This window comes from Taurulus bubalis (genome assembly GCF_910589615.1).
Source record: "Taurulus bubalis genome assembly, chromosome: 4".
Lineage (NCBI taxonomy): Eukaryota > Metazoa > Chordata > Actinopteri > Perciformes > Cottidae > Taurulus > Taurulus bubalis.
In genome coordinates this window covers 8,911,044-8,923,225 of record NC_136592.1, presented here as the reverse complement: position 1 = coordinate 8,923,225, position 12,182 = coordinate 8,911,044, and the positions used below count along the sequence as shown (strand labels likewise).

The 12,182-nt window shown below is 40.3% G+C and overlaps 1 protein-coding gene across 2 annotated transcripts; it reads right to left on the bottom strand.

Annotated features, from left to right (window-relative positions):
- Positions 1 to 6,690: 6,690 nt before the first annotated feature.
- stk16 (serine/threonine kinase 16) lies at positions 6,691 to 11,966 on the bottom strand. Of its 2 annotated transcripts, none has more exons than XM_079216890.1 (8): positions 11,874 to 11,966; positions 11,398 to 11,522; positions 10,825 to 11,044; positions 10,613 to 10,746; positions 10,330 to 10,417; positions 9,361 to 9,489; positions 9,093 to 9,214; positions 6,691 to 8,599 (listed from the first exon to the last, which is right to left on the bottom strand). In XM_079216890.1, exons 2-8 carry the CDS (start codon positions 11,481 to 11,483, stop codon positions 8,461 to 8,463), a joined length of 918 nt encoding a protein of 305 aa, XP_079073016.1. In that variant the 5' UTR covers positions 11,484 to 11,522; positions 11,874 to 11,966; the 3' UTR covers positions 6,691 to 8,460. The 2 variants fall into 2 exon arrangements, with proteins under 2 accessions (XP_079073016.1, XP_079073017.1); XM_079216891.1 differs by having other exon boundaries at positions 11,912 to 11,958.
- Between the last annotated feature and the right edge of the window lie 216 nt (positions 11,967 to 12,182).

The window sequence follows — 12,182 nt, the reverse complement described above, 5'->3', positions numbered from 1 at the left end:
TGTGTGTGTGTGTGTTTGTGTCTCTGCATGTATGCATATAAAGGGTCACGTCAACATCTCATTTATGTAATGGCTCCACATTTATCGCACCGTGACATGACTGACAGGTGGAAATGACATCACTAACATTTAAATTGTTGTCCTTCTCACTGCAGAGTAATACATCCTAAGTGATGCATATTCCGCAAACAAGCTATTTCTACACTCATCTACACCATCTTTACTCCACCTTTCTCTCTCACACACACACACACACACACACACACACACACACACACACAGATACACTTCAATCCCCCTCTCCCTTTCTGTGTTTTATTTAACTGTCCCCCACAACCTCACAGTGTCACTATGCTATCCAATTGGCATAATTGAGCCAGGTCAGATGATAAAGAGACCTATAACAATCAATGCAGGTGAAATAAAAAACAGCTCCCCGTTATTACTTTTGTCCTTTTCCAACGTCAATCAATGCCCCTCCCCTACATCAGTTTAACAGACTGAGACCGCTGTGTTTATTTTAGGAAAACATTTGACATCTCAGAAGGAAGAACGGAGAGACACGAGGAGGTGAAGGCAGAAGAGGAGGAAGAGGAGGTGGAGGAAGAAGAGGAGAAGGTTCAGCAGCATCAGTGCTGAGATAGATGAGGTGTGACAGGCTGCCACTCTCCTCAGCACCTTCTCATCAGCATGACACAGCTGTCACAGCCCTATTTCAGGAAAATTAAACGGCCTTACGGTAAACTGGCCTGCCAGGAGGGAGGGGCTGGGTGTGTGTGTGTGTGTGTGTGTGTGTGTGTGTGTGTGTGTGTTAATGAATAAGGTTGTAGTATGCAGATGGGATTTCTGCTTCTCTCCTCCCCCAATCTGTTCCCCTCCTTCAAGCACCATCCTCTCCTTTTGACATGGTAATGGTTCCAAATTGATGAAGACACTTCACTCATTCAGTGACAACTCCACTGGCCAGCGACATAAACACTTCCTCCACGCCTCCTCATCCATCACTCATGAAGTCCCTCCCTTCTGCCGTCTTGGCATTGCCTGGGCGGGAAGTTGTTTAATCAGCTAATTTGCTCTTTGGCCACCGTTAATGACCGCACCACCTCTGGATTATCTTGTCATCCCATCCTCTTAATCAGCGCTGACGAACTGCTCATCAAACTATTAGCCTCCATTTGCCTTTGTCATGCTTCGCAAAGCTCATAAACCGGTAATTATAACTAATCTGTTGGGCCCCATTTCTCTCCTTCGTTGACCGAATAGAAGACATACGCAGACCTCAGCTCTCAACTGCAGGGAAACATCTTCACAACTTTGACGAAATGTAGGCATTTTTGAAAAAAGTTCAATAATAAAAAGGAGTAAATAACTAAAACACAAGTGGTTTAATGATCTGTGCCACAACTAAAACTTTAAATTGTGGCCCGTTGACTCTTCTTAGCTTGCTTCTGTTGTATCTGATCGCTATGTTGCCCGTCTTATCACTGCCACGTTCCTTTTGTGTTTGAATAAAGACAATTCTGGCTTATTGCCTGTGTTTTGAGCTCTGTCAGCTGCTATATATTTCTGAGGGAAATACAGAATTGGATGCAGGATTCAAACAAGTCTGTCATGTATGTGAATTAATACATTATTCTTTACCATATTACATTCTAATCTGGGTGTGGGATGACACAATATAGATTCTTATCCTTCTTTAAGATTTTTCTTTTCTTTATCATTTTAACAATCCGACAATATATATTTTGAGTATTCTGTTATGACCCTACATAACATAGAGGTCAGATTGTGAATAGTGTATTTATTGAAGACATTTATTTTTATTTAAACATTGCTCAAATAAATAAACTTATATCTCTATCAAGCAATGTGAAATTCAGCTTTGGATGAAGAAATATATGCGCTGGTTTGTGTGATTGAGGGAAACTAGAACCTGTCCATTCTGTCTGACTTTTGAGCTGAAGATTGTAGATTGTTGATGTCTGGCCTGTTTAAGGCAACTTTTGCTTCCTCAGCACCACCATGCAGCACTTTCACTGCAGGTGAAAGAGTTGTTAAGTCTTCAGAAGAATAACATCCAACTGACCTTATACGGCAAATAAAAACTATCGATCCCCCCTCCCCAACACACACTTTAAAAGACTTATTGTGGAGCTCCATTTCATCTAATCACTTGGCAAAAGAGTCCAGGGTCTAAATAAAGAAAGAATAAATAAAAAAGTCCCCGGGCCAATGTGTTGCTCTCACCTTTGCAGATGAAATTACCCGAAAAGCTGTTACAAATCAATATAATCAATGCAATCAGCTAACTGACACAGGCAATCTCCTGCCAGTAAGTAAAACACCCCCGGTGGAGATCTTTCAATCTCTAGTGCCATAATTGCCCCCAAGGGCGACGTTAGGGTGTAGCATTTTGTACACTTAATTAAATTAGTGAGCTCTGTGGACAGGGTGGGTTGCCGATCTCACCGAGAACAGATAGGTCTGGCCCTGAGCCAGTAATTAAGGCAATACCTTTCCTGATTACGCCAATCCACCTTAATGAACTCATTATGCATTTTAACCCAAACACTCCCATGAATTAATGAGCTCAAAGAAAGCCCCTGGATGGAAAGAACGCTTCGATCACGAACACAAGTCATAACTCATCCACTCAACGGGGCAGACGCAACGTCCATATTTCTCCCTCTTTCAGCAGCAGCCAAGGCTAATTTGGACTTGAGTGACAGCAAAAGTTCTGGGTCTGCACACATAAAGCTTTAATGAAATAGGATCCCTTGTCTGGGAAGTAACAACAGAAACTTTACAGGGCGACTTTACAAGGTCTCGCAGGAACGATGTCGGAATTCACTGTATTAAGGAAACTTTTCTACGTTCATTTTGCACAGATAAGACCGCGTGCTCATGCCATGCATGGGCCACGAAACATATGTGTAAAATGATTTAAAGAGACCTGGGAACACTGCAGTGTGGTCGCAGCTCTGCGATGACCCATAATGCTTTGCTAATTAAATAATTAACTAATTGATTCATTGCCAAATCAATAAAGCCTGCAGATGGTTTATGGTGTGAGAGCTAAGGCGTGTTTGTGTTTGAGGACTGGAGAAAGGAAACGCACACACGATCCAAACAATCGGTGCACCCCACAACCCCCTCCTACTGAACGGTAAGCAAAAGCACATGAAATTGGTGCTAAAATGCAGGCGAACATTGGGATGACCTTGTGCTTGTGTTGTATGACATCATTTCAGCCCCTTACAGGCAGCTGATAGCGAATATAAAAGGTGTAAGACAGTGTGTGTGTGTGTGTGTGTGTGTGTGTGTGTGCTTGGGCAGACGTCAAACCCATAAACACAGCTCCGTCCTAGACCCAGTCCCAAGGGAGTCTGGGATTTGTAGGTGGGCCTGAGGAAGAAATCAGCTGGGATATCATTAATTCAAGTGTAATGAATCCTTAGGGTGTTTGTGTATAAAAGGGCATATGCATTGTAAATATGTGCTATGTTATGTATACTTTATGACCGGTCATTTGTGTGTGTGTGGGGGTGTGTGTCTGGTAAGGTCGGAATTACCTTTGAAAGTAATTGGGACAGCAGTGAAGTGTGACATCTCACTGATCTGAGTGGACGCAAGTGTTGTAAATCCCGCTACGTGAGCAGTTTGATATTTGTTTCCAAGGATGTGTGTACACACACACACACACACACACACACACACACACACACACACACACACACACACACACACACACACACACACACAGAGAGGTGCAGGGGATGGTCACCAAGGTTCAAAATGCTGTCGGATGAAGATTGTGCTCGTCTGCCATGGGAGATGTATGATTCATCTAATACTGAGCCAGCTTAATTAAAAAGGTAAAGTATTTTTTCATTTAATGCAAAACTGCGTATGTTAAAAGCTCTCCAAGTACACCCAAGTTATTCAGAAAAACACTCATATTAGCGTGTGCATGTGTTGACATATAAACATAAGAATACACATTTCAATGTATTTTCAAGGAATGAAAAACTTGAATCTCTTCTTCTACGCTCTTTGCTACTCTACATGACCAAACTGATGTGGACGTCTCATTCCATTATACAGTAACAACATCCACTCTTTTGCAACGATTTGGCAAAATATTTTGGAACCTGGCTACAGAGATTTGCTCTCATTCAGACACAAGAGAGGTTGTGAGGTCAGGCACAGATTTTGGGGGATGAGGCCTGGCTCAAAGACAGAGCTTCATGATGTTGGCTGGAGTTAAGAGGAAACTATGCCCATTTTAAGCGTCTTAAACCTGCATTATTTTTAATGGCCATCATGGGGCGACTCCTCTGGTTACAAAAAGAAGTAGGATTGTATGGAAGTCTATGAGAAAATGACTCTACTTCTCACGTCACCTCAGTAAACATTGGAAACACGAGTTTATGTCTCAACCTCGAGTTCCAAGTCTTCTTCAATACAGCATGATGTTCATTTAGTGTAGGAGCTATTTATTGAATATTATAAGTTATTTAATATAGGTTATAGTAATATTGTTTAATTCTAATTTCTAGTTTTTTATGTATTAGGATAGTTCTTTCTTTTGATAGTTTTTTGTTTAATTATTTGTAGCTGTTTACTTAGTCTTTAGACTGGTTATTGGTTTATTAATTAGGTAATGGGCACATGGGTTTCACTTAAAGGAGACAGGACCGGGATGCACCTGGGTGGGCCTGTGATTCTTTTTACCAGCTCGGCACGGGAGGGGCAGCATGGGGGGTTCGTCGTTCTTTTGTTTGCTTGTTTTATTAAGTTGCAATAAATATCAGAAAACTCGGACTCCCACATTGATAGTGCATTCGTTTATCATCGGCTTTTTGATTTAGATTAATTTTCTTTAAATCTTTGTTTATTTTCTTTTATTTACGGGACAAATGGCCACTACACAGGGTATGCTTTAGGGCGTGGCTACCTTGGGATTGACAGGTCAATACGTCACTCCTCCGCAGTCCAACGTTCGTTCACTGGTTGCAGAGAGCCAAGATGGCGACGGCCAAAACGCAGAACTCGGGGCTTGAAAACAGCAGTCAACAACCACATAACGACGACTACCTTCACTTCTTAACTTCACTTGAAACTCAAATTTGCGTTGTGATCAAGTGTAAAGGTTTCGAACTGCTCCATAGACTATGAGCTGGGAAGGATGTTATAGAAATTATATAAATGTTCTGAGTAGTATAAGGGCACATTTTCAGGGTTCAGAACACTACAATAGAATAATGCTCATGTGTGTATAAAAACAAAACATTCTGTGGATTCCCAAACATATTGGAAGTTCCCCTTTAAGGTGTGACCTCTGTGCAGGCGAGTGATGTTCTTCAACACCAAACGGTGAAATACAACTTCTTTATGGCCCTGACTTGATGCATGGAGGCATTGCCATGTTAAAACAGGAAAGGATATTTAACTGTTGCCACAAAGTTGGAAGCACAATTTGTCTTAAATACTGGAGAATTTCGATTTTCCTTAATTGGAAATAAGAGGCGTAGCCCAAAGCATTAGGCCTGTATTTAGTTGGCACTATGAATACAGAGTTACGGTTCTCCTGGCATCCGCCAAACTACATTTCATCCATCGGATAGACAAATAGTAAAGCGTGGTTCATCACTTTAACGTAACAACCTGTTTCCACTGCTAGGCGTGAGAGCCACTGCTCAGACATGGAAACACATTTCATGGACGGTAGCCCCGAGAAAGTCTGGAACTTTGGAGTATCAATACATATCAAGACTGAATGTTTGAAATTTCCAATATTAATTTACCACAGTATCAAAAAGGCACCAGCAGCGCTTTCTGCTCTCTCTTCTCTAATTTCTTAATAAAAATCAAAGTTTCATGCCCTCATTGTTGGGTCAATGTTAGAATACCAATCACAAATTACAGTGACGTGATAAGACTATAAGAGACTAACATGTTGTGCACCTCAGCACTCGGCAGTCCCATTCTGTGAGCTCTTCTGGCTTTTCCCTTGACATCTGACAGAAAATCTAGCAAGAAGTGATGGAATTAAACTAGTTTCAATTACCCCAGTACTATCCCTAAATAATATGTATTTGTAATTTACCATTTCCATTGCATGCAACTTAATAACTCTACTCAGCCCCAAATTATTAAACACACAATTAGATTATAGATTATGATGCTCCGTTATAAAGTAAACTAGTTAAAATGACCTCGGCCAACTACAATAAACACTGTGCATCATCAATAATAATAATAATAATAATAATAATATAATAATGCAGTAATACACTTTAAATTTTCAGAATTATTAATATTTTTTAAACCTAGTTTAACTAAACTGCTACTTGCAATGGATATTTTTTCCCCGACAGTATTACTGCCTTTACCTAAGTAAAGGATCAGAATACTTCCACCATCACGGAGAGCAAGGCCGGACATTAATGACCCGACTTATTGGAAAGCATCCCGCTGTCGGGTTAAAGTACCTGAGGTCTTCAGCTCAACCCGCTTCACTGCACATGTTTGTCGATGGAGACTTCTTATCCGTGTGCTTGAGTTAAAGCAGCTGAACCAACTAATTACAAGTGCTGTTCAAATACTTCTGGCCGTATTGTACACATCATGCCGAGTAAGAAATACAGGTATTGATTCAAAATGTATTCTACCAAATACTTCTTATTGTGAGATGAGGTTTTATTTCACAAGGATATTGAAAAAGTGTATACAGAGTGCTACATGTTTCCTGTTTATTTATCCTTTACTGTGCAATGAATAAGAGATGAAACATTTTTCCACAATCAAATAACACACCCTTACTTATAATCTGTGAACTTCATCGGTACACTTAAAGAAACCCTTCGTTTACAAGCTGCATGATATCAGTATTAGCTCGCCATTAACAACACAAACATTCAGAGTCATCCGACATATCCAAAATTAGCATTAAAAAGAAAATAGATTTAAACAGTATACCAATAACCATTCCAACAATTAACTAGAAGTTAATTACAAAGGATTATTTTACCCCTTACCAATATTACCGCATAACAGTCACAAAAGCATTCATCTTAACTTAAAATGTATTAAAGTATTATTTTATCCAATAATGCAATACACAGGTACCATTTAGGTCGACGGCTTCAGACTGCCAGGCCCTTTAGATGTGGGTGAACCCTGAGAGAACAAAAGTGTGACACCACATTCACACAACAGGAAAAACCAGAATTTAAAACAAGCAGAACCGTAATGGGAAAAAAACGGTTTATAAAAGACAAAACAGTGAAAAGTGAAAGCTCAACTGCAATGGCAGATGTAATATGACAATGACTTTGACATCATTAATAAAAACAAGTAATTCCTTAAACTAATTAAAATATATTGATGGTTTATGTGACTGATCCCTTTCTTTTTTAACATGTTTATGCAAGCAGACACTCTTTGCTGTGTTTGACCAAGAGCCCATTCACACAATGTCAACTACAGACATCACCATGCTGATATGTGGAGCAAGGGACTGTGATGGTGGAGCACCTCTGTGTGTTTCAATGCAGCATTGCAGGTGAGGAGAACTCTGCCTCTTAACTCTACACCCGTAGAGAGAAACAGTACAAGTGAAGGTGTGAGGAAAGCTGGAGGCGCAGTTGTATCCATGGTTACAGCACACATGTGTAACCACAATATGTCACACACGCTCAAAACTGAGGAATCAAGATTTATTTTATTTTTTTTAAAAGAAGAAAAAAGGAACCGGACCGTAATTCTTCTAGGTAGGGAATTAAATCTGATATGTATTGAACTCGGGTAGCTTTCACACCCCGGAAAGTTTGGCAAAGCTCTTATGTTATCCCTTTTCTTATTAAAAATGCAAACTCCAGTTTTAAGACAAAAACGGTTTCTTTTTCAAAGGAATCAGACCGTTAGTTTAACTCAGCATAAATACTAAACAGAGGGAAACAGACAGCCTGGCTCTGTGCATACCAGCACATCAAAAGCTCACTAACCAACATAATATATAGTCACAGAACCACCATTGTTGTTTTTACATTTTAGTTTTTTGCAGATTAAACAAACAAGACATAAAATAATAACTAGAGTTTAAGAAGGCCAGCAGTTTCCCCCACCTGCCAGTAGTTATGCTAAGCTAAGATAACAGGCATGAAAGTGGGTACAAGGTGAAGCCACTTAATTAATAGAAGCATTATGTATTATATTGCAGGGCCTTTCATATTCCTCAGATCAAGTCTACAAGGACTACAAGAGTCCACTGGGATACGCAGGCTGGATTGGATCATTCAAATTCAATTTTGCTAAGCTCCCCAAACTGAGTGAAAGTCTGCACCAAGGTTTTTACAAGTCAATAAATATAAGAAATATTATTAAGCTCAAAATAATAGACGCTCATTTATCTGTGCAAAGGTTTCCAAGATCCCACATCCGGAGCACCGTGCAAGATCACACCATGTTGGTTTGGGTGTTGGGGCTGCGACTCTGCAGGTCGAGTACCTGGTCAAGAACCCAGTTAGTGTTTGGTCTCTCCTGGGGATTTGACACCATTATGGAGCTCAGCAGTATCTGCAGGCCCTGCGAGTAGCTGGGCACAAGAAAAACAAAAAAAACTAATTAGAACTTAAGTTTGATCTGTATTTAGTTATAAAAACCTTTAGAAAGTGACATTCAATCTTAAACACAAGCGTGCATGATTACCGCCAATAAAAGGATCATTATCTAATATTTTTATTTAACTTTTTGCACAAAAAGGAACAGGAAGTGAGAATTATCGCCATGTACACCTCTGCAAACCAGTCAAGTTTAGTGCAGTTCACTTTCGTGTCTGTCCAAAAAGACAATATTTCATAATTGAATCCTATTAGATGTGTGTGACATTTTCCTAATAAGCATATGAATTGTTGAGTTACGGGCAAAACAAAAAATTGTGAGGTCACTAATCAGTTCAGCCTTGAATCCAATTGGGTGTTTGTGCTAAATTTGAAGAAATTCCCTCAAGGCATTCCTGACCACCAACTCAGCGCGGAGGCATACGAATCTTTCTTCAAGTCACACTGAAAGGAGATGTTTGAACTGACCTGCAAGACTGTGGGATGGTCACTGGATTCTGGACCGCCAGGGCAACGCTGTCCCCTTTCTGAAATACCATGTCATACGGCCCCTCCAACATCATCATGCAGTAAAGTACACAGCCGAGTGACTGGAGGAGTGTGAGAAGACATCAAAAGACGAGAGAAAGAAGTAGTCAGCAAATGACCCACAGTAGCATGAGCACTTAGCTTCAGAAACAGTCCCTTCAGAACACAACAAGCACAACATACGCAGGGAATGACAAATAGTATTTACCCAGATATCAGTGCGCTCGTCTATAATGCAGTGACTCTCTACATTAAAGAGTTCAGGAGCCCTGTAGGAAATGGTGCACCGCTGGGCTGCCCAGTCCTGAATGGTCATGGCTTCTCTGGTTCCTCTAACCTGAAATTAACTCAGTTTCGTTAAATTCATCACAGGGTAAGGAACATGGAGAGGATGTATAGAAGATGAAAATAAAAAGCAGGTCGGTTGCCTCGTACTCTTGAAATGTTATGTAAATACATAATTATCTGGCAATCATTTTTGGGGTTGTGCCAACATGGTGTAATGCTCTCGTTGTAAGTCGCTTTGGATACAAGTGCCAGCTTAATACATGTAAAGTAACTCTTTCTGTTGCAATTATGTCCGTTGTGTAGAGGAAAAAAATCAAAAACAAAAAATGTCTAAGAGTGTTTCAAGGGGGACAATCCGTGTCGTTTGGCCCAACAGCTCAATTATGATAAAATGAACTTGCCCGTGTAACAATCATGCAGCTAAATGCACTCAAGTGAGCATCATATTTTTATCATGTGGTTTATTAGCATTAAACATCGCCATCTAGAGGAAATAATCAGGACCTTCCCTCTGAAATAATGTCAAGATTAGTGAGTATTGACATTATCTGCAAAAGGATAAGTTACCACTAAATGTTCAGTGCATAAACATTAACAACTATTGATATTTGTCTTAGCTTGATTTCATCTCTTGGTCTTAAATTTAAGACTACTTTCTTGTAAATAAAAGATTCAGGAATATACATTTCTTACCACAGTAGAAGCATTAATGTCCAACATAACTTTGTAATATCACAGATTAAATAATGCAAGTGGTGCACTCTGTTCTTACACAGCAAGAACACAGGGATCTCAGGCTAACATGTAATTCATTTGGGACGAATAGTATCTATGCTTCTAAAGTGATCGGTGAAATCTAACAAACTCTTCATAGACTTGGTGCTCTTACCTCAATCCTGGCACGGTTCATAGAGCCCAGGTCCATCAGAAGCGGCCTGTCATCCTCATCCAAAAGCACATTTGTGGGCTTCAAGTCTCTGTCAAATTATAGCAGATGCATAGCATTCAACGGTGTTAATATACAGAAGTAACAAACAAAAGTTGAACGTTAAAAGATGTACATTTAGTAAAAAAGGACTCCAAACAGACTCTAGTGTGGCACTCCAAGCCAGCATAAGAGTATTTACGCTGAAAAATGTTTGGTTTGACGTGTTTGTGTGGAGACAGATTACCTGTGTGCATAGCCTTTTTCATGAATGGCCTTGAGTCCAGAGCAGATGCCGCGCAGGATTTGCAAAATCTGTTTTTCAGGCATTGAGCTCCCCTTGTCTCGTAGCTTCTCCAGAACAGACCACAGACTGCCTTTCTGTTCACACAAACACATCAGAATCAGATCATGTCCACCAGGGTTGTTTTGGTCAAACTTACTGCTGCACCAACTTACTCTGATATAAGGCAGAAGTAACCAGGCTTCAGTCTTGCCTCCACGATCAACAAAGGTGTTCGCAACCAGACTCAAGACGTTGGGGTGATTACAAATCTGATGCATCTCCACTTCTGTCTGAGCCTCTTGATGGCCTTCACGGTCATGGCACAGGATCCTCTTCAAGGCGTAGAAGCGCCCATCCTTTGCCCCCTCCACCAGATCTACATAACTGAATCCCCTGAGAAGAGGACATGGAGAGGTTTGATTCGAGTTTAACTTGTTTTAAAAGGCTAAATAATTTCCCAAAGAGCCGAGGACTACATTAATAAAAGATGTGCCACAGAGAGGAATAAATGGTGCATTTTTGTGGACTTGGAATCCTAGTTAGTATTCATTGTATCAGGGACAGTGAGTAAGGAAGGATACACATAAGATAACTCAGTGTCCATGTGCATTGTAATGAAGATAGATGAGGCACAGTGATGTGTTTTTAAATGGTTTGTAGACACAAAATAAATAAAATAGCATCACACTTAAGTTTAAACGGTGGAGATAAGCAGAGGTTAAAACAGCAACTTAATGTTATCTTACCCTTCGTCTAGTTTTTGGACAAAGTAATATTTTTTGTTCTCAATGGTGATCGAGCCTCGGGAGCATATGCACAGGGCCTGTCCCATCTTGACTGGTACATTGTTTAACGCCAAGCTTTTAAGGGCCTGGAGAAACCGGACAAATACAAGTTATTTGAGAAAGACAGCCAGAGAAACAGACAACAATGCAATGCTACTTATTAGCCGAGACATTCATTAGCGGAAGCAAACAGCGCGATAACCTTTTGGTCCATTGTAGAGAAACATACGGTAGGAGAAACATATGGTAGCGTACAGAAAGTGTCAACAAACGTTAGCTGTCAGCTAACACAGCACTTCAGCAACAACCATTAGCTTCGCAACTTCCAGGCGACAACTTCTCAAATGCCACATAAACGTCCATTTTTAACGTTAGCTCCAATTGCTTTGTACTTTCCAGTGACTACGTAACACAATGAACAGCTCAGCGTAACAAACCTGTGCTATAACTGGTGGCGTTACGTCTTTATTCTTACCAGCTAGCTGTCTGTTTACCAAATTAGCTTACTGTCATAGTTCTCCATCTTCGTCCTTCTTCTCCTTCTTCTTGGCTTTTTAAGGAGACTGCCCACGAGCGCATTAGGCAAACAACCGCCACCTTGCGGTCGGAAAGCAGACAATTAAATTCGACCCTCCTCGATCCTGTTTCATCACAAACATTGAACATCCAAAACTTTATAGAGATAGATGGATTTCACTGACAGGAAGAGTAATCTGTATATGTGTAATCTGATAAGTAACCAGTCC

Coding starts and splice junctions, on each gene's coding strand:
- stk16 (XM_079216890.1), bottom strand. CDS start 11,483: ATGGGACAGGCCCTGTGCATATGCTCCCGAGGCTCGATCACCATTGAG. Junction 10,418..10,612: donor GAAAAAGGCTATGCACACAG/GTAATCTGTCTC, acceptor ATAATTTGACAG/AGACTTGAAGCCCACAAATG. Junction 9,215..9,360: donor ACGAGCGCACTGATATCTGG/GTAAATACTATT, acceptor ACACTCCTCCAG/TCACTCGGCTGTGTACTTTA.